The 22,896-nt window shown below is 46.1% G+C and overlaps 1 protein-coding gene across 1 annotated transcript in view; it reads left to right on the top strand.

Moving 5' to 3' along the window:
- The window catches only part of RAB18 (RAB18, member RAS oncogene family), a 77,685-nt gene that overhangs the window by 26,334 nt on the left and 28,455 nt on the right, over window positions 1–22,896 (top strand). Inside the window, exons 2-3 of the mRNA XM_068235725.1 lie at window positions 3,139–3,194; window positions 18,980–19,041. Of these exons, the coding sequence (XP_068091826.1) occupies window positions 3,139–3,194; window positions 18,980–19,041 (118 nt within the window). The remainder of the gene's footprint in view (window positions 1–3,138; window positions 3,195–18,979; window positions 19,042–22,896) is intronic.

Raw genomic sequence — 22,896 nt, 5'->3', positions numbered from 1 at the left:
GCCCCCCAGTATAGGTTAGATAGGTATATGCCCCCAGTATAGGTTAGATAGGTATATGCCCCCCAGTATAGGTTAGATAGGTATATGCCCCCCAGTATAGGTTAGACAGGTATATGCCCCCCAGTATAGGTTAGATAGGTATATGCCCCCAGTATAGGTTAGATAGGTATATGCCCCCCAGTATAGGTTAGATAGGTATATGCCCCCCAGTATAGGTTAGATAGGTATATGCCCCCCAGTATAGGTTAGATAGGTATATGCCCCCCAGTATTGATTAGACAGGTATATGCCCCCCAGTATAGGTTAGATAGGTATATGCCCCCAGTATAGGTTAGATAGGTATATGCCCCCCAGTATAGGTTAGATAGGTATATGCCCCCCAGTATAGGTTAGATAGGTATATGCCCCCCAGTATAGGTTAGATAGGTATATGCCCCCCAGTATTGATTAGACAGGTATATGCCCCCCAGTATAGGTTAGATAGGTATATGCCCCCAGTATAGGTTAGATAGGTATATGCCCCCCAGTATAGGTTAGATAGGTATATGCCCCCCAGTATAGGTTAGACAGGTATATGCCCCCCAGTATAGATTAGACAGGTATATGCCCCCCAGTATAGATTAGACAGCTATATGCCCCCCAGTATAGATTAGACAGGTATATGCCCCCCAGTATAGATTAGATAGGTAAATGCCCCCCAGTATAGATTAGATAGGTGGAGGAAGGTGCCCCTGTGTGGGGAGAAGATTGCCCTGGGAAGAGAAGAGAGAAAAAAATTGTGGCGGCGCCAATAAGGGATGTGGGAGCCGGCTTTATTCCTCGCTCCCTCCCTCCCTCTGAATTCCCCTCACCTGCGGTGATTGTGTGCCCGGCTCCCCCATGAGTGTGTGCGCAGCGGAGCGGTAGGTCCTCTTACCGCAGATCAGGCGCATCGGCAACTGGAGTCTCCTGCTTCCTGTTTACCATGACGTCACAGGAAGCATAGAGACTAGTTGCCGGTGCGCCTGATCTGCGGTAAGAGGACCTACCGCTCCGCTGCGCACACACTCATGGGGGAGCCGGGCATACAATCACCGCAGGTGAGGGGAATTCAGAGGGAGGGAGGGAGCGAGGAATAAAGCCGGCTCCCGCATCCCTGGGCCCCTCGCTCTAGTCAGAGTCCTTCTCGCCGCACACAGATATGAGCAGGCGGCAGCTGTGCATCTGTGGCTGCCGCTGCTCAGATTTAGAGGGAGACTTCCGGTCTTGGTGCAGGGGGGTGTTCTGTACACCCGGAACAACCCCTTCCGTGCGCTTCTGCCCCTGTGGGTACTGCTGGTGTATAACCTGTACATGCTGAGTTGAGTCTCCTTATCTGGGGCTTTTTGCAGCCCCCTGCAGTCATCCTGTGCCCACACCGTCCTTCCACAACCCTTCAGCCTGCAACCCCCTCAAATCTGGCTGGTCGTGGCCAGTCGCAGGCTACTGCGCACGGCCGAGCCTGCACACACCCTGATCGTGCTCCTGTTAGTGCCTGGGGCGTTTTGCGGTAGCAATTTTTTTTTTTTTTTTTGTACTGCACATGTGCAGGACACGGCAATGCACAGGGCCACGATGAGGAGGCCCGTGGCCAGCGCTAATGGCTGGGGCATCGCGGAAGGACGGTGCAGGCACCGTTTTTTTAAATACTTGGTGTACCTGAAATGGGTTTTGTGGGGTTATTTATACTTACCTGGGGCTTCATCTAGCTCCATTAAGTGTGTGGGATCCCTCAACATCCTCTCAGTTCCCTAGGAAATCACCCCCAACCGTAATCTGGCCAGTCATGCACTTTTGCTTATGCATGGCCTGGCAGCCTCCACGCTACTGTGTCGGGGAACGTGACGGCGGTTGCGCAGCCGAGCCGCACATGTGCAAAAGAGCTCGGCTGGCTGGATTACCGGGGTGATTTCCTAGAGGACAGCGAGGCACCCCGCGCACCTAATGGGGCTGGAGGAAGCCCGGGTAAGTATAAATAACTGTACAACACCCATCTCAGGTTTACTTTTAAGTAACAAAACCTGAGGCACTGATTTTCCTCAACCAGGAGACCATGTTGTTAAAGATATCGTGACAACGTTTCTGTACTGTGCACCACTCCAATATAAAACTCTTTACAATTTTTTGAAAGGGTATGCTCTTTGTGTGTTCATTTCTGCTGGTTGCAACTGCTAATGGAAGATTATGGGGTTAGGTAGGAACCTAAAAGCTGTTTGTGTGTTTCTACTGGTTTCAATAGCCAAGGTAGGAACAAAAAAATGTGGTAGGAATTGTGCTATAATAGCACCAAAGTGTGTCCACCAGTAAAGAGGTGCCTAATAGTTGCCTGCCAGGTTTTGGGGACTGCATTGTTACAGCTGAGGGTTCTGGAAAATAAGCCAGGTGCAGCACCCAACCACTGTGGTCAGATATCTCGGGTTCAGTAGGTCACAGGAAGGCTCAATTAAAGTAATTGAAACTGCCAAAAAATTTACCACTGCATTGTCACCTGTTCCTTTTGAAGGAGATAAAACTGTAGCAAAATCTTCATGAAATCAGAAGTCAGGGCTGGTGCACACTGAGCGGCTTTTTCAGTGTGAATCCGCTTGGCCAATGTATCTCAATGGGGTGGTTCACACCAGAGCGGGAGGCGTTTTGCCGAAACGCATACTCCCGGGGTGAGGCATTTTTTGAATTGTGGATGCGTTTCTGCCTCAATGTTAAGTATAGGAAAAACGCAAACCGCTCTGAAAAACGCCAGTTCAGAGCGGTTTGCCAGGCGTTTTTGTTACAGTAGCTGTTCAGTAACAGCTTTACTGTAACAATACATGAAATCTACTACATCGAAAACGCTTCACAAAACCGCAAAATGCTAGCTGAAACGCTACAGAAAAAGAAGAAAAAGCGTTTCAAAATCTGCTAGCATTTTGCGGTGTGCACCAGGCCTCATTGATTGTTACAACTGGTTTTGGCTGAAGAGACCCTTTCAATTGGGTTGTGGTAATGGAGAAAAAAGTTAATGAATTCATTTGATTTTAGAGTATCCTCACCATGCTGATGGTGAGGTTGCATGTACAAGTTCTGACATTTTCACTTTGAATTCAATATGCTAAAAACTGCATTTTCTTTCTCATTTTGCAGCCTTCTGCTGAGGTTCACAGATGACACATTTGACCCCGAGCTTGCTGCTACCATTGGTGAGTGGCCTTCTACATAATACCCCTGCAACTTTGTATAAGAGAATTGTAAGCTTAGATGTTCAAATAGGACAGCATTGCTACATATTGGAAAGTGTCTCTGTAAATATCGGCGAATCGGCGGGTAGCGGCGGCGATCGAGTACCACACGCAGCTAGCAAAGTGCTAGCTGCGTGTAGGGAAAAAAAAATTATGAAAATCGGCCCAGCAGGGCCAGAGCAATCCTCCTGCGCGAGTTACCCCGAGCTCAGGTCGGGATAACCCGCAAGGAGGTTAAACTAATACCACACTAATAAATAAAGGTTTCAATGTTTTTATTAAACACACCATGTAAACATTCGCAGTGCAGGTGGAAAAAGTATGTGAACCCCTAGACTAGTGACATGTCCAAGAGCTAATTGGAGTAAGGTGTCAGGCAGCTGGCGTCCAATCAATGAGATGAGATTGGAGGTTTTTTTTTTTTTATTTACAGCTGCCCTACCCTATAAAAAACACACACCAGTTTTGGGTTTGCTTTTCCTAAGAAGCATTGCCTGATGTGAATGATGCCTCGTACAAATGAACTCTCAAAAGACCTACAGTTAAGAATTGTTGACTTGCATAAAGCTGGAAAGCGTTATAAATTATCTCCAAAAGCCTTGCAGTTCATCAGTCCACGGTAAAACAAATTGTCTATAAATGGAGAAAGTTCTACACAGCTGCTACTCTCCCCAGGAGTGACCGTCCTGTAAAGATGAATTCTAGAGCACAGCTCAGAATGCTCAATGAGGTAAAGCAGAATCCGGGCTGGTGCACACCAAAACCCTGCTAGCAGATCCGCAAAACGCTAGCAGATTTTTAAACGCTTTTTTTTATTTTTATAAGGCGTTTTGCTAGCGTTTTGCGGATTGCTGCTGCGGTTTTCAGTATAGTAGATTTCATATATTGTTACAGTAAAGCTGTTACTGAACAGCTTCTGTAACAAAAACGCCTGCAAAACCGCTCTGAAGTGCCGTTTTTCAGAGCGGTTTGCGTTTTTCCTATACTTAACATTGAGGCAGAAACGCATCCGAAATCCAAAAAATGCCTCACCCAGGCATTTTTCGTTTCTGCAAAACGCCTGCCGCTCTGGTGTGCACCACCCCATTGAAATACATTGACCAAGCAGATCCGCAGCCGCAAGCGGATCTGAAAACGCCCAAAAAGCCGCTCGGTGTGCACCAGCCCTCCTAGAGTGTCAGCTAAAGACTTGGGGCTTGTTCACACTGAGTGTTTTGCGTATTTTTTTAAGTGCTGGTGATTTTAGAAATTGCCCTAAAGGCGCTTGTGCAATGATTCCCTATGAGAGTTTACACATATGAGCGGTTTGATTGCGTTACGCTTCCAAAAACGCTGCCTGTACCATTTTCTGAGCACTTTGGCTCAATGGAAGGTATTGGGAAATTGCAAAGCACTTAAAGCGCTTTGTATACCGATTTCCCCATCGCTTTTATGAATAAATACATCGTATTTATTCATTTCCGGGTGAAAGAGTTCACTTCCTGACGTCAGGAAGTGGAAAAAATGAATCACTCTGCAAAAGCACTTACACAAAATCGCTTAACGCTAAGAAAACGCCGGGAATCGCTTGAAAAAATCGCGCACAAAAGCACTCAGCGCTTACGATCGCGCTTGCGATTTATAATGTGAACAAATCCTTCCAAAAGTCATGGCATATGCTAACATCCATGTTAGTGAATCTACAATATGTAAAACACTAAACAAGAATGGAGTTCATGGGAGGATACCACAGTGGCAGCCACTGCTGTCCAAAAAAACATTGCTGCATGTTTAAAGTTTACAAAAGAGCACCTGGGTGTTCCACAGCAATACCAGCAAAATATTCTGTGGACAGATGAAACCAAAGTTGAGTTGTTTAGAAGAAACACACAACACTTTGTGTGGAGAAAGAGGAACCGCACATCAACATCAAAACCTCATCCCAACTGTGAAGTATGGTGGTGGGGGGCATAATGGTTTGGGGCTGCTTTGCTGCGTCAGCCTGGACGGATTACTATCATCGAAGGAAAAATGAATTCCCAAGTTTATCAAGACATTTTGCAGGAGAACTTAAAGAAAACCGGTAGGGGGAAGCCTCTGGATCCTATCTCTGCCTCCCCCCGTCCTCCTGTGTCCCACGGCGGTCTCGCTCTGGCCCTCCGAACAGCGGGAATGTAAATATTTACCTTACCGGCTCCAGCGAAGGCGCAGTATCGGCTCTCCGCTCAGAGATGGGCGGAAATAGCCGATCGCTGTCGGCCCGCTCTACTGCGTATGCGCAATAGCCAACGGAGATCGGCTATTTTCTCCTATCTCCGTGCTGAGAGCCGCAACAGCGCCCCTGCTGGAGTCAGGGAAGGTAAATATAGCAAGCCTTGTCAGGCTTGTCGAACGTGGATTGCAGGAGACTTCGGGGGAGTCAGCGCTGGATTCACTGCAGCTACAGCAGAGGGGGAAGCCTCATTGAGACCCTGACGCTTACCCCTACCGAGGTGAGTACCCCCAGGATAACTTGTTTTTGTTACAGCCTCTTTAAGGCCATCTGTCCACCAGCTGAAGCTCAACAGAAGGGAGTTGCCACAGGACAATGACCCAAAGTAAATCAACAACAGAGTGGCTTAAACAGAAGAAAATATGCCTTCCAGAGTGGCCCAGAGTCCTGACCTCATCCCGATTGAAATGCTGTGGTATGACCTCAAGAAAGCGATTTACACCAGACATCCCAAGAATATTGAACAGTTCTGTAAAGCGGAATGGTCAAGAATTACTCCTGACCATTGTGCACGTCTGATCTGCAACTACAGGAAACGTTTGGTTGAAGTTGTTGCTGCCAACGGAGGTTAAACCAGTTATTAAATCCAAAGGTTCACATACTTTTTCCACCTGCACTGTAAATGTTTACATGGTGTGTTCAATAAAAACATGGAAAAATTTATTATTTGTGTGGTATTAGTTTAAAAGAAATGTCAAGCAAATTAATTTAACCAGGCTCTACTTACCTGGGGCTTCCTCCAGCCCCTTGCAGCCGACATGTCCCTTGTTGTAGCTCTGCTCCCAGCCGCCGGCCCGGGGTCCCACACCGCAGCAGGGGGGTTAACTCACCCTTGATGCCACCTCCATGTGCTGCACTCCATGTTGCGATCTACCTCTCCAGCTGTGAAGGTGGAATGCCCAGTGGAGGGCAGCACACAGAGGCATCATTAAAGAGAACCCGAGGTGGGGTTCTGACAATGCTATCTGCACACCCAGCCTCTGTTGCTATCCCAATCCCCTCTAAGTTCCCCCTGCGCTCTACTGGCCCCCATAAATCACAGCCGCGCTGTCGACACGCAGCGGGCTGTGTTTACCTCTTTACTGTCACTCTTGCCGCTCCCCCCGCCTCCTGCATAGCTCCGGTCCCCGCCCACATCCCTTCCCTCCAATCAGCGGGGAGGGAAGGGACGTGGGTGGGGACCGGAGCTATGCAGGAGGCAGGGGAAGCGCCGAGACTGACAGTAAAGAGGTAAACACAGCCCGCTGCGACACACTGCGTGTCGACAGCGCGGCTGTGATTTATGGGGGACAGAAGAGCGCAGGGGGAACTTAGGGGGGATTGGGATAGCAACAGAGGCTTGGCTGTATAGGCAGACCCAACCTCTGTGTGCAGATCGCATTGTCAGAACCCCACCTCGGGTTCTCTTTAAGGATGAGTTACGCCACCCCTGTCACGGTCCGCTGTGCTTGTGTTCTGATCCAAATTATCTGGAATGCTCATCCCTAGTAATATTCTTTATGTAAATGAAAATAAATTTGACGGCGTCCACATTCCTCTTCCTGTTGCTTCGGGTAGGAACCTCATGCTAGTCTGTGTAAACTTGAACAGCTTTTAAAGGGAACCTAAAGCGAGGCTTCCATATTTGTTTCTTTTTTAATGAAAACCAGAGCTGCTGCAAGGAAAACGTTTTATACATACCTGGGGCTTCCTCCAGCCTCATAAGCTCCAATCACTCCTGCGCCGCTGTCCTCCTCTCCCCGCAGCTCCGGTACCTGGTCCGGTCACTTCTGCTAGTGACGGACAGTCTGACGTAAGAGAAGTGCGCTGTTTGCGTATCTCTCCAGCAGCCGCTACGTAGAGGGCGCACTTCTCTTGCACAGACTGCCCGCGACTGGCAGAAATGACCGGACTCTGTACCGGAGCTGCGGGGAGAGGAGGACAGCGGCGTGGGATCGATCGGAGCTTATGAGGCTGAAGGAAGCCCCAGGTATGTATAAAACTTTTTCCTTGCCGCAGCTCTGGTACACTTTAAGTAATACCAGTTGCCTGGCTGTCCTGCTGATCTCTTTGGCTGCAATAGTGTCTGAATTACACACCTGAAACAAGCATGCAGCTAATACAGTCACACTTCAGCCAGCGCACCTGATCTGCATGCTTGTTCAGGGTCTATGGCTAAAAGTATTAGAGGCAGAGGATCATCAAGACAGCCAGGTAATATGCACTGTTTAAAAGGAAAATAAATATGTCAGCCTCCATATACCTCTCACTTATTGGTGGCTACTAACGATGCAATGTTCCAAATTATCTTTTACGAAAGATTATTTGCATGAACAATTGTAAATGATCGTTTGGGACCACTAATAGACAAAAATGTCCTAACCAATCTGATCAGACTGATGGGATCATTCTGAAAATTGGATCGAATTCACAAATCTGATTGGATTGATTAGGGGATTTTTTTTCCGTTTAGTGATCACGAATGATCATTTCCGATTATTCATACGAAGAATTGCTCGTTCAGCAAATTGTATCTTTAGTGGCCACCTTTAGGTTCCCTTTAACACTTTTCAACAAATCCCAGTGTTTCAGTCTTGGCAAATAGCTGCTTGTTGTTGGGCCTGATCCCTCCTGCCTCATTACTCAGAAATGGATACACGTCTGGCTGTAGCTGCAGAGTCTGTAGTTACTACATATCCACATACCTCCCTACTTTTTGAGATGAGAAAGAGGGACACTTAAGTCATGCCCCGGCCACACCCCTGATCACACCCCTATCACACGTCTAGTCACGCATACCATAAAGATTTCTTAAAGGGAACCTTAAGTATCCAGAGCTATCCTCATTATTAACCACTTGAGGACCTAGGGCTTTCTACCCCTTAAGGACCGGCCACTTTTTTTCCATTCAGACCACTGCAGCTTTCACGGTTTATTGCTCGCTCATACAACCTACCACCTAAATGAATTTTGGCTCCTTTTCTTGTCACTAATAAAGCTTTCTTTTGATGCTATTTGATTGCTCCTGCGATTTTTACTTTTTATTATATTCATCAAAAAAGACATGAATTTTGGCAAAAAAATTATTTTTTTAACTTTCTGTGCTGACATTTTTCAAATAAAGTAAAATTTCTGTATACATGCAGCGCGAAAAATGTGGACAAACATGTTTTTGATAAAAAAAACCCATTCAGTGTATATTTATTGGTTTGGGTAAAAGTTATAGCGTTTACAAACTATGGTGCCAAAAGTGAATTTTCCCATTTTCAAGCATCTCTGACTTTTCTGACCCCCTGTCATGTTTCATGAGGGGCTAGAATTCCAGGATAGTATAAATACCCCCCAAATGACCCCATTTTGGAAAGAAGACATCCCAAAGTATTCACTGAGAGGCATAGTGAGTTCATAGAAGATATTATTTTTTGTCACAAGTAAGCGGAAAATGACACTTTGTGAGGAAAAAAAAAAAAAAAAAAAGTTTCCATTTCTTCTAACTTGCGACAAAAAAAAATGAAATCTGCCACGGACTCACCATGCCCCTCTCTGAATACCTTGAAGGGTCTACTTTCCAAAATGGGATCATTTGTGGGGTGTGTTTACTGTCCTGACATTTTGGGGGGTGCTAAATTGTAAGCACCCCTGTAAAGCCTAAAGGTGCTCATTGGACTTTGGACCCCTTAGCGCAGTTAGGCTGCAAAAAAGTGCCACACATGTGGTATTGCCGTACTCAGGAGAAGTAGTATAATGTGTTTTGAGGTGTATTTTTACACATACCCATGCTGGGTGGGAGAAATATCTCTGTAAATGACAATTTGTTAATTTTTTTTACACACAATTGTCCATTTACAGAGATATTTCTCCCACTCAGCATGGGTATGTGTAAAAATACACCACAAAACACATTATACTACTTCTCCTGAGTACGGCGATACCACATGTGTGGCACTTTTTTGCACCCTAACTGCGCTAAAGGGCCCAAAGTCCAATGAGTACCTTTAGGATTTCACAGGTCATTTTGAGAAATTTCGTTTCAAGACTACTCCTCACGGTTTAGGGCCCCTAAAATGCCAGGGCAGTATAGGAACCCCACAAATGACCCCATTTTAGAAAGAAGACACCCCAAGGTATTCCGTTAGTAGTATGGCGAGTTCATAGAAGATTTTATTTTTTGTCACAAGTTAGCGGAAAATGACACTTTGTGAAAAAACACAATTAAAATCAATTTCCGCTAACTTTTGACAAAAAATAAAATCTTCTATGAACTCACCATACTCCTAACGGAATACCTTGGGGTGTCTTCTTTCTAAAATGGGGTCATTTGTGGGGTTCCTATACTGCCCTGGCATTTTAGGGGCCCTAAACCGTGAGGAGTAGTCTTGAAACGAAATTTCTCAAAATGACCTGTGAAATCCTAAAGGTACTCATTGGACTTTGGGCCCTTTAGCGCACTTAGGGTGCAAAAAAGTGCCACACATGTGGTATCGCCATACTCGGGAGAAGTAGTACAATGTGTTTTGGGGTGTATTTTTACACATACCCATGCTGGGTGGGAGAAATTTCTATGTAAATGGACAATTGTGTGTAAAAAAATCAAACAATTGTCATTTACAGAGATATTTCTCCCACTTAGCATGGGTATGTGTAAAAATACACCCCAAAACGCATTATACTACTTCTCCTGAGTACGGCGGTACCACATGTGTGGCACTTTTTTACACCCTAAGTACGCTAAGGGGCCCAAAGTTCAATGAGTACCTTTAGGATTTCACAGGTCATTTTTGTTTCAAGACTACTCCTCACGGTTTAGGGCCCCTAAAATGCCAGGGCAGTATAGGAACCCCACTAATGACCCCATTTTAGAAAGAAGACACCCCAAGGTATTCCGTACGGAGTATGGTGAGTTCATAGAAGTTTTTATTTTTTTGTCACAAGTTAGCGGAAATTGATTTTAATAGTTTTTTTTCACAAAGTGTCATTTTCCGCTAACTTGTGACAAAAAATAAAATCTTCTATGAACTCACCATACTCCGTACGGAATACCTTTGGGTGTCTTCTTTTTAGAATGGGGTCATTTGTGGGGTTCCTATACTGCCCTGGCATTTTAGGGGCCCTAAACCGTGAGGAGTAGTCTTGAAACCAAATGTCGCAAAATGACCTGTGAAATCCTAAAGGTACTCATTGGACTTTGGGCCCCTTAGCGTACTTAGGGTGTAAAAAAGTGCCACACATGTGGTACCGCTGTACTCAGGAGAAGTAGTATAATGCGTTTTGGGGTGTATTTTTACACATACCCATGCTAAGTGGGAGAAATATCTCTGTAAATGACAATTGTTTGATTTTTTTTACACACAATTGTCCATTTACATAGAAATTTCTCCCACCCAGCATGGGTATGTGTAAAAATACACCCCAAAACACATTATACTACTTTTCCTGAGTACGGCGGTACCACATGTGTGACACTTTTTTGCAGCCTAGGTGCGCTAAGGGGCCCAACGTCCTATTCACAGGTCATTTTGAAGCATTTGTTTTCTAGACTACTCCTCGCGGTTTAGGGCCCCTAAAATGCCAGGGCAGTATAGGAACCCCACAAGTGACCCCATTTTAGAAAGAAGACACCCCAAGGTATTCCGTTAGGTGTATGGCAAGTTCATAGAAGATTTTATTTTTTGTCACAAGTTAGTGAAAAATGACACTTTGTGAAAAAAAACTAATAAAAATTAATTTCCGCTAACTTTTGACAAAAAATTAAATCTTCTATGAACTCGTCATACACCTAACATAATACCTTGGGGTGTCTTTTTTTTTCTAAAATGGGGTCACTTGTGGGGTTCCTATACCGCCCTGGCATTTTACAGGCCCAAAACCGTGAGTAGTCTGGAAACCAAATGTCTCAAAATGACTGTTCAGGGGTATAAGCATCTGCAAATTTTGATGACAGGTGGTCTATGAGGGGGCGAATTTTGTGGAACCGGTCATAAGCAGGGTGGGCTTTTAGATGACAGGTTGTATTGGGCCTGATCTGATGGATAGGAGTGCTAGGGGGGTGACAGGAGGTGATTGATGGGTGTCTCAGGGGGTGGTTAGAGGGGAAAATAGATGCAATCCATGCACTGGGGAGGTGATCGGAAGGGGGTCTGAGGGTTTGGCCGAGTGATCAGGAGCCCACACGGGGCAAATTGGGGCCTGATCTGATGGGTAGGTGTGCTAGGGGGTGACAGGAGGTGATTGATGGGTGTCTCAAGGTGTGATTAGAGGGGGGAATGGATGCAAGCAATGCACTGGCGAGGTGATCAGGGCTGGGGTCTGAGGGCATTCTGAGGGTGTGGGCGGGTGATTGAGTGCCCTAGGGGCAGATAGGGGTCTAATCTGATAGGTAGCAGTGACAGGGGGTGATTGATGGGTAATTAGTGGGTGTTTAGGGTAGAGAATAGATGGAAACACTGCGCTTGGGTGGTGATCTGATGTCGGATCTGCGGGCGATCTATTGGTGTGGGTGGGTGATCAGTTTGCCCGCAAGGGGCAGGTTAGGGGCTGATTGATGGGTGGCAGTGACAGCGGGTGATTGATGGGTGGCAGTGACAGGGGGTGATTGATGGGTGGCAGTGACAGGGGGTGATTGATGGGTGATTGATAGGTGATTGACAGGTAATCAGTGGGTTATTACAGGGGAGAACAGATGTAAATATTGCACTGGCGAATTGATAAGGGGGGGTCTGAGGGCAATCTGAGCGTGTAGGCGGTCGATTGGGTGCCCGCAAGGGGCAGATTAGGGTCTGATCTGATAGGTAACAGTGACAGGTGGTGATAGGGAGTGATTGATGGGTGATTGATGGGTAATTAGTGGGTGTTTAGAGGAGAGAATAGATGGAAACACTGCGCTTGGGTGGTGATCTGATGTCGGATCTGCGGGCGATCTATTGGTGTGGGTGGGTGATCAGATTGCCCGCAAGGGGCAGGTTAGGGGCTGATTGTTGGGTGGCAGTGACAGGGGGTGATTGATGGGTGATAGGTGATTGGCAGGTGATTGACAGGTGATCAGTGGGTTATTACAGGGAAGGACAGATGTAATTAATGCACTGGCGAATTGATAAGGGGGGGGGGGGGGGTCTGAGGGCAATCTGAGCGTGTGGGCGGGTGATTGGGTGCCCGCAAGGGGCAGATTAGGGTCTGATCTGATAGGTAACAGTGACAGGTGGTGATAGGGGGTGATTGATGGGTAATTAGTGGGTGTTTAGAGAAGATAACGGATGTAAACGATACATTTGGGAGGTAATCTGACGGCGGGTTTGCGGGCGATCTAATGGTGTGGGTGGGTGATCAGATTGCCCTCAAGGGGCAGGTTAGGGGCTGATTGATGGGTGGCAGTGACAGGGGGTGATTGATGGGTGATAGGTGATTGGCAGGTGATTGACAGGTGATCAGTGGGTTATTACAGGGAAGAACAGATGTAATTAATGCACTGGTGAATTGATAAGGGGGGGTCAGAGGGCAATCTGAGCGTGTGGGCGGGTGATTGGGTGCCCGCAAGGGGCAGATTAGGGTCTGATCTGATAGGTAACAGTGACAGGTGGTGATAGGGGGTGATTGATGGGTAATTAGTGGGTGTTTAGAGAAGATAACAGATGTAAACGATACATTTGGGAGGTAATCTGACGGCGGGTTTGCGGGCGATCTAATGGTGTGGGTGGGTGATCAGATTGCCCGCAAGGGGCAGGTTAGGGGCTGATTGATGGGTGGCAGTGACAGGGGGTGATTGATGGGTGATAGGTGATTGGCAGGTGATTGACAGGTGATCAGTGGGTTATTACAGGGAAGAACAGATGTAATTAATGCACTGGTGAATTGATAAGGGGGGGTCAGAGGGCAATCTGAGCGTGTGGGCGGGTGATTGGGTGCCCGCAAGGGGCAGATTAGGGTCTGATCTGATAGGTAAAAGTGACAAGTGGTGATAGGGGGTGATTGATGGGTGATTGATGGGTAATTAGTGGGTGTTTAGAGGAGAGAATAGATGTAAACAATGGATTTGGGAGGTGATCTGATGTCGGATCTGTGGGCGATCTATTGGTGTGGGGGGGTGATCAGATTGCCCGCAAGGGGCAGGTTAGGGGCTGATTGATGGGTGGCAGTGACAGGGGGTGATTGACGGGTGATTGATGGGTGATTGACGGGTGATTGACAGGTGATTGACAGGTGATTGACAGGTGATCAGGGGGATAGATGCATACAGTAAACAGGGGGGGGTGGTCTGGGGGGGGGGGGTCTGGGGAGAATCTGAGGGGTGGGGGGTGATCAGGAGGGGGCAGGGAGCAGGGGGGGGGATAAAAAAAAAAATAGCGTTGACAGATAGTGACAGGGAGTGATTGATGGGTGATTAGGGGGGTGATTGGGTGCAAACAGGGGTCTGGGGGGTGGGCAGGGGGGGGGTCTGATGGGTGCTGTGGGCGATCTGGGGCGGGGGGGGGAGAAAATCAGTGTGCTTGGTGCAGACTAGGGTGGCTGCAGCCTGCCCTGGTGGTCCCTCGGACACTGGGACCACCAGGGCAGGAGGCAGCCTGTATAATACACTTTGTAAACATTACAAAGTGTATTATACACTTTGTATGCGGCGATCGCGGGGTTAACATCCCGCCGGCGCTTCCGTATAGCCGGCGGGATGTTGCGGCGAGCGAGCGGTGACAGGCGCCGGCGGAGGATCGCGTCACGGATGACGCGATCGCTCCGCCCATGCCCTTAAATGGACCGCCGCCTCTGTGGGTGAGGCCGTCCTGCAGGGCTCCACTTCCCCGCCGCCCCTGTGTAGTGGGCGGTCGGGAAGTGGTTAAGGGGCACCTGTAGCTCGCTATGATGATTAAGGGAGAAGTGACAGCTGGGCCAGCCAGCACACTTGAAGTTTGGCAGGTGTTTGTAGGCTCCTGGAGGGTGAAGTCTAGGGTGCCAGGACATCTGTGCCTATAAGCTCCTGTGATGTAAATCCGGGCCTGCTAAGCCAAATGTTCCCTACATACATAAGTTAAAGAGACTCTGAAGCGAGAATAAATCTCGCTTCAGAGCTCATAGTTAGCAGGGGCACGTGTGCCCCTGCTAAACCGCCGCCATCACGCCGCTAAACCGGGGTCCCTTCACCCCCAAACCCCCCACTGCAACACTTGGTCGCAGACTTGGTTGCTCCTGGAGGCAGGGCTAACGGCTGCAGCCCTGCCTCCAGTCGCGTCTATCAGCGGCGCATCGCCGCCTCTCCCCCGCCCCTCTCAGTGAAGGAAGACTGAGAGGGGTGGGGGAGAGGCGAAGATACGCGCTGACAGACGCGCGTGGGGCAGGGCTGCGGTGGATAGCCCTGCCCCAACCAGGAAGCGCTCCCCTGCTGCACCGAGGGGATTTGGGGGTAAAGGGACCCCCGTTTAGCGGCGCGTTAGCGGCGGTTTAGCAGGGGCACACATGCCCCTGCTATTTATCAGGTCTGAAGCGAGATTTATTCTCGCTTCAGACTCTCTTTAAAGAGAATCTGTATTGTTAAAATCGCACAAAAGTAAACATACCAGTGTGTTAGGGGACATCTCCTATTACCCTCTGTCACAATTTTGCCGCTCCTCGCCGCATTAAAAGTAGTTAAAAACAGTTTTTAAAAGTTTGTTTATAAACAAACAAAATGGCCACCAAAACAGGAAGTAGGTTGATGTACAGTATGTCCACACATCGAAAATACATCCATACACAAGCAGGCTGTATACAGCCTTCCTTTTGTATCTCAAGAGATCATTATACACAGGCAGTGTGCATAGAGGGGCCAGGAAAGGGGAGATGCATCACAGAACCACAACACTGAAGAACTTTGCAGCCTTCCAGACACAGGCTGACAAGTCTGACAAGAGAGAGATAAGTTGATTTATTACAGAGACTGTGATACTGGAAAGTGCTGCAGTAAGCCAGAACACATTAGAATAGCTTTTGGAACTTGTAGGATGATAAAAAACAGGATGTAATTTTTGTTACGAAGTCTCTTTAAAGGAATACTATCGACTCACATATTTTTTTTTTCAATTCACACAGGAATTGTTTGGGAAGTGCTGCTAAGTACTGGTGTATACATATACATGCTGGTGTAAATAACTTCTTTGTTTACTGTTAGCAAAATACCTTCAAACTTTACTGAGGCTGACTGAGCCATGAGGAGAGGGGAAATTCCCCTCACACTTGATCAGTTAACTCTATGTGTAGCTCTGTGTGTGACAGAGAAGAGAGCTCCCAACAGCTGCAGCTCCTGTGTTTCTGACTGACGTGTCTGAAGAGAGCAGAGGATATGTAACTAATTCTCACAGCTTTTCATACTGTTTTTGCTTTCAGATTTTGATATGTTTGATATTTGCTTTCTGTAGTCTGATATGCAACTCTGGCTGTGCATTGAAGCAGACACCCCTTCTGCAATTGATTTGTCCCAATATAGCTAAATCCTACCCTCAATAAATTACAGCTTTTGCCTCTGATATTTAACATGAAAAGTAGGAAAATGTTTACACAGCTACTTAGACATTATTTGTACATTGTCATTTTAGAACATTTGGGTATCGATAGTATTCCTTTAAGTAGCCATGTTCCTCAGATAACAAAAAATTAATCTGATCTGAGTGACAGGGAGGCACAGTGGCAGGCCTGGGGGCACAGCACAGGAGCAGGCTTGGCGCCCATAAGGTTGTGGTGCCCATGGCATGAGCCATACCTGCACCTCTCTAGACACGCCTGCGGGTGGTCCTGCTCCTGTGAACTATCGCTACCACGATATTTCACTCGCTGCTACTGTTAATTTATATAACGATGTAAATTAAGACAGAAGCGGCCGCGAGTGAATTATCGCGGTAGCGATAATTCATAAGAGTAGGACGACCCGCAGTTAATGTTACGCACATTGCTAAGGAAGCAATGCGCATAACTTAGGAAGGCACTCTCCTTACATGCCAGCGATCGCTGCTATGTAAGGCGTGCATAGCGCGCACTACAGCTCTTTAAGCTGTGCTGCTTTGGCAGCGCAGATTGATGAATCAAGTCTAATGTATGCAGTTTTATGTTCACTAGCAGCTACACTGCAGCTTCACTACAGCTTGATGAACCAAGCCCAATGTGAACTGTCCATATGAATTGCATTTTTTGGTGCATTATGCATTGCACAGACAGAGGGTAATTGTGTGCTTTGCCTGAAGGTTAGAATGTGTAAGGTGTAAGTTGTAGCTACAGTAATGGCACAACTAACTATTCTGCATCTACAGAGTGAGGACATTGAGTACTATACCACGGTACGGTTACTGTTCTTTTATTGTCTAAACCAAATATTGAAGCTGCTTGAAATTTCATGTGTATATTTATAATTTCAGGCAGCAATTTAAAGCAATTTACTGTTGTGTATTATAAAAGATAGCCTCAGAGTCAACTCCAGTGAGCAGTGAGTTACTGAGTCAAAACCAGGTTGCCACAGATCCATCATAGGCCTGGTGAACTGCAGCATTTAGACACCTGGGAGTCTCGAGTATAGCAGCCCTAATCACTGCAGTATATAGAGCTGAAGTGAAAGCCATGCGTTTTGTTCCCAACAAAAGTGATCCTTGAAGCGTAGCCCGCATTACTTTTGCGGTACGGTGCTCCTCCCGATCGCATCGCACTACAACGCACAATGCGTCATTCATATGATCCTGCGCTAGAGTGCACGAACAGGGTCATATGCTGCGTGACGTACTCCCTGCTGGGTATAAAGTACGTCACTTAGATTCCTGGGTTCCACCGGCATATTCCTGTCCCGCAAATGCGTGCTGCACATTCGCCGCCAACATATTTAAAATTTCTGTCACCCATTGGCTTACATAACGTGCGTTGCTGCAGATGTCTGGTAAAAAAACAAGGTAACGCAACTCACACTTGCAAGGCAACTGTAAAAAGAGGCCTTAAAGAGATAATGAAGCCTCTTAAAATCCCACTTTTTTTTATATTTATTTTTATTATAGGAAACGGCAAGAATAATGACCTCTGGTCAACACAAAATTACTTACAACCACATTGTATCACAAAGTTAACGATAATAAAGTGTTGCCTACAAATATGATGTACAATAGAATAACACAGTAATACAATTGAACTTTGGTACAGCTGAGACCCTTTTTATTATGTATTATAAAATATAGCCTCAGAGTCAACTCCAGTAAGCAGCGAGTTACTGAGTCAAAACCAGGTTGCCACAGATCCACAGATCTCTTAGAGGAGATCTAATTAACATGTATAAATACATCAGAGGGCAATATAATAGCTTGGCGGATGAGCTTTTTGTCCCTAGGCCTTCTCAAAGGACTAGAGGACATGATCTGTGCATGGAGGAAAAACGTTTTAGCCACTTATTTAGGAAAGGGTTCTTTACAGTAAAAGTGATTAAGATGTTGAATGCATTGCCACAGGAAGTCGTTATGGCAAACTCTATAGCTGCATTTAAAGGGGGCTTAGATGCTTTCCTTGCATTGAAAGACATCCATGGCTACAATTACTAGGTAATGCCTAATGATGTTAATCCAGGGATTTTGGCTTCTTGCACACTGCAGGCGATTCCGATTCAGATTCCGTTTTTTAATCAGTTTTTACCTCCGATTCCGATTTGCAGTGTGCAAGAAGCAAACTGCAAATCGGAATCGGAAGTAAAAACAGATTAAAAAGCGGAATCTGAATCTGAATCGCTTGCAGTGTGCAAGAAGCCTTAATCTGATTGCCATCTGGAGTCGGGAAGGAATTTTTCCCTTTTGGGGCTAATTGGACCATGCGTTGTAAGGGTTTTTTCGCCTCCCTCTGGATCAACAGGGATATGTGAGGGAGCAGGCTGGAGTTGTACTTTGTACTGGTTGAACTCGATGGACGTATGTCTTTTTTTCAACCAAAATAACTATGTAACTGTATTTAACAAGATGGGTGAGGGAGGAGGAAAGAGGGAGGGGGAGAAAGTGAGGGGGAGTTGGAGAGAAGGTAAAGTTGGGAGGAGAACTCAGAGAGAATATAATGTGGGGAAAAGGGAAAGGGGGAGAAAGGGGGATAAAAGAGTACCACCAAAAACATTTATAATGGCAATGCATTCTTCGAGATCCCGTATGAATGCACTACCATAGACCTGCTAGGTTGAATAGCTCTTCTGCACTCCTCGATCAGCCTTTGGAAATTCTCGCATACCTGACTTGTTCCAAAGATGAGTACATGCATACTTCTGCACGCAGGGTGGAGTGCGCTTGTCTTTGGATCTACTCAGAGACACGAGTAGTTCCAAAGGTTGCCTCAGGAGTGCCAAACATCTAGCAGGATGACTAACTTTAACCAGGTACAGCGCAGGAAAAAGGGGAAGGACTGGGAAAACTTTATGGTATCCAGAGCCTTCCTTCTACCTAGGTAGTTTTCCAACCTGAAATGTGTTTTCGTGCTTCAGGATTGCTTGGAAGAGTTGAAGCTTTTCCTGTCCAGCCTACAGTAATTAAACTAACTTGACTTTCTTATTTTCTAGGTGTTGACTTCAAAGTGAAAACCATTTCAGTTGATGGTAATAAAGCAAAGTTGGCGATATGGGTGAGTACTGCAAGTACTGCACAGCCTGTTTTCTGTTAGTACTGCAAGTTGGAAATAATAGGCAGGCAACTAGCATTATCGTATGGGCGTAGGGTTTGGCAGCTTAGAAATTTGTATCATGACAGGTTCCCTTCAAATGGTGACAACAACTTGGAAGTCCGTTTCATATATAGAGCCATGAGTGTACACTGTATTAGTGTATACAGAACAATTAGTGAATAGATTTGTGCGTTCTAGTAAATTAATTTAAAGTGTGTGTTACATTTGGCAGTGCTGTCTGATTTGTTTCCAAGTTTGCACATTCTCACTGTTTGCGTTGGTATCTTCTGGCTACCAAGGTTTCCTCTCACATACCTAAAACATACAGCAAAGTTTGATTCTCCCCAAAAATTGGCCTTTGGCAATGTACTGTCTATGGTAAGGATTAGGCGTTTTTTACACTGCAATTCTGATTTTTCGATTTGTGATTTTAATTGCAGTGTTCTCCCCAAGCTCTTTTAGCTGGGTGCTCCACCCGGCTAATTTTGGTAAGCTGTCATCAGCTTGTCTCCTCATCCTCTTCTTCCTATGCTGTAATGCACAGAGGACAGAGTTGCACAGAGGAGCACCTCACCTGCATTCCTCCATTGGGCCCCACCCCGCTACTTTTTCATGCCACCCGGCTGGAAAACAATTCTGGGGAGAACACTGAACTGGATGCTAGCATTACAAGAAGAAAAATGCAGTATGCAGGATTTTTATTTTTTTTTAATCGAATCAACAAACTGATTTACTTGTAAAAATCGCATCAAAATTGGAATCGCACATAGTGTAAAAGAGCCCTTAGATTGTATGCTTCTGAGGGTCAGCTAGTGACATGATAAAGTACTCTTTAAAACAGTGAGGAAGATATCAGCACTATATACCAGATCTTTCATACTATAAGACTCTCCTGACCATAAGACTCACCAAGGTCTAGAGGACAAAAAACAGGGACACACACATACTAAACCTGGGGCATCTTGTGGATTGTGCCCCCTTATACCTCTTGTGTCCTCCTCTGTCCCCCTTGTGTCATCCTCTGTCCAAAGTAAATTATACCATGCGCTAGGCTTATTTTACTCCAGATTGCATATACCCTGGCAAGGGGAGCCTCACAATGGTGAATTTATCCAATACACTACAAAACGATCCACTGTAGTGACAGTCTTCAAATAGCAATCACTTTATTGTTAACTACATACAGATCCCCTAAAAAAACAGTCTGCCGAAGCCTGGATGGGCGGGCGATACTAGTTACGGCTAGAGGGCAGCGTGGTGACGTCACCGCTCCGCTGAGTCAGAATCTTGCTCGGAATTGTAAGGCAGCGGGGAGCGGCGAGCGGATACTAACACCTTCAGCGGTAACCTGGCGATGCCAACACGCCGGTTGAGTGACTGCAAGACGGTGGGAGTCCCTTGGAGGTGGTGAGAGCCCTCTAGGACACCGAGCTTTACTGGCAGGAGGTGGTGAGAGCCCTCCATGGCCACGCTGTTTGTATGGTGTCACACCCGCTTTGCTGATGCTTTACCCGCCTATACCTGCTGATGAGAACCTTGTTGCTGCTGTGTGCTTTTTTTTTTAACAGGTAAATTTTTATTGAAAATTTCCTTTTTTTTTTGTTACAACATAACATACTATAGGACCCAAGAGGTCCAACTTCTCTACCATAACTGAACAATGGGTCATTACATCATTGGTAGGAAGTCGAGAGAAAGAAGAGGATAGATTCTTCAACGAGAAAAGTCGTGAAGAAGAAGAGAAGAAGAAAAATCATCTCACCATATCAATACATGTGACTGTCATTATGTGGAGTCTCATTCCATTGCTGGATTTTGCGAATGATTATTGAATCAGAATAAAAAGAGCTTGCCTGTATAAGTTCTAGAGTTAAGTCTTAATTACACTAATTCCTGATTGTGATAGTCAGGAGAGACCATCAAGGCCTATCGCCCTGTGTATTGTAGTGCATGTACCCCCCCTCCCACCAGATCCCGTCCGCAGCCACAGCCACACCATAGATTCCTCATTAATTATCACATAAGGATATTTCGCAGAGCCTCTGCACAAGTTTTGTATGCAAGTATTATGTTGTTTGTTGTATTTCCTGCTGCACCTCATCCGAATCTGTAGTACTATATTAGTATTTCTAGCCTGTTAGCTGTGTTCTAAACATCAGTCAGCACATTCCTGCAATATCTGTCACACCATCCCGACCAGATGTTATCAAATTTAGTGGGACAGTTCCTACTTTTATAAGTCAACTTGCATAATGGTAGCATTTTGTTAACCATGTTTATCCATTCAATCTTGGTAGGCACAACAGACTGGTTCCAATGAGCTAGAATTACTTTCCTAGCTATATGACATAATGTGTAAATCATTGCTATTTTGTATTTGCTGTAGCTGCCTTTAACAAATATACCCAGCATCACCATTTTGGTGTCGAATTTGAATGGGGAATCTATCACATTGCGAATTGTTTTTTCTATTTGGTCCCAATACCTGGCCAGTGCTGGGCATGACCAAAACATATGCATGAAGCTTCCCTCTGTCGAGTGACATCTAGTGCATAAGTTCGAGTGTGCTGCATTGATTTTGTGTAGCCTAACCGGCGTATAGTATACCCTGTGGAGATATTTCAGCTGGATTAATCTGTCCCTGGACGAGATCAGAACCGATGCTCCCCTAGCCACTGCCTCCTCCCACACCTCTCCTTCTATTTCCCCCCCTAGGTCCCGTTCCCATTGGCTACGGAGCCTATCTGTATTATGGCCCAACTGGTTCATAATTTCTGCATAAATAGCAGAAAGCGGCTTGTCTAGGTGTTTGGTTATCAACAGGTATTCAATTGGGTTGGATTTAGTCAAAATCCTTCCCCTGCCAAATTGAGCTTTGGTCGCATGTGATAGCTGGTGATATCTAAATTGCATATAGTTAAGGAGATCATTTGCTAGTTTAAGTTCAGAGAAGGATAATAGGATTCCATCTGGGGCGATATCCTTTAATATTTTAACTCCATATCTAGCCCAGACGGCTGGGTCAGGTATAGTAGAGAATTGAGAGGCATATGGGTTGCCCCATAATGGGACCATTGTTGAGGAGGTGTTAACTTGCGATGGAGGTACTGCCGTGCCCTAATAGGAGTTTTCATGACAGTATTGATATTTGGAGTGGAGTTGGGGCCTCTAAATGGCAGGTTTAAAAGGGCTTCGTAGGAGCCCATTATGGCTGCTTCTACCACCAGCTGCTGTGTGCTTTAACAGCTAATTGGATGCAGGACATTGTGTGGCAACTGTAAGCTCTCAGCACAATTCTTGGAAGAGCCTAGTACCTGGACTACACTGCCCAGCATTCCATTTTTGTCCTTTGGATCACAATGTGTCTCATTGCTCCCGGGAGTTAAATGGACTTTGTGCATGGGTGTGTGAGTGCTACTGTGTGACATGCCGGCTCTGTATTTGGCTCAGTATTATACCACAGGCTGCCCTTTTTAGTGGGGTCCTCCTCTGTCCCCCTTGTGTCCTCCTCTGTCCCCCTTGTGTCCCCCTGTATCATCGATTTGTCCCCGTGTCCTCCTCTGTATGGGCACAGCACGGGGAGTCCCCAACATCGCGGCGGGTTGGAGGTTCATATTGGCAGGCGTTCACAAGTCAGGAACTTCCTGCATTTGGACTAAAAGACACAGTAACTTTTTTCCCCACTTTTGGGAGAGAAAAAGTGAGTCTTATAATCTTAAAAATACAGTAAATTAGTGGGCAATCTCTTTGCTCACTAATGGAAAAGCCATCTGCTTCTTTATTCCATCCTACAAGTCAGTGGTCGCATGTACATAA

The sequence above is a fragment of the Hyperolius riggenbachi genome, chromosome 5 (assembly GCF_040937935.1).
Source record: "Hyperolius riggenbachi isolate aHypRig1 chromosome 5, aHypRig1.pri, whole genome shotgun sequence".
Classification (NCBI taxonomy): Eukaryota; Metazoa; Chordata; class Amphibia; order Anura; family Hyperoliidae; genus Hyperolius; species Hyperolius riggenbachi.
The sequence above is the reverse complement of the archived record's forward strand: the minus strand, read 5'-3'. Positions and strand labels throughout refer to the sequence as shown.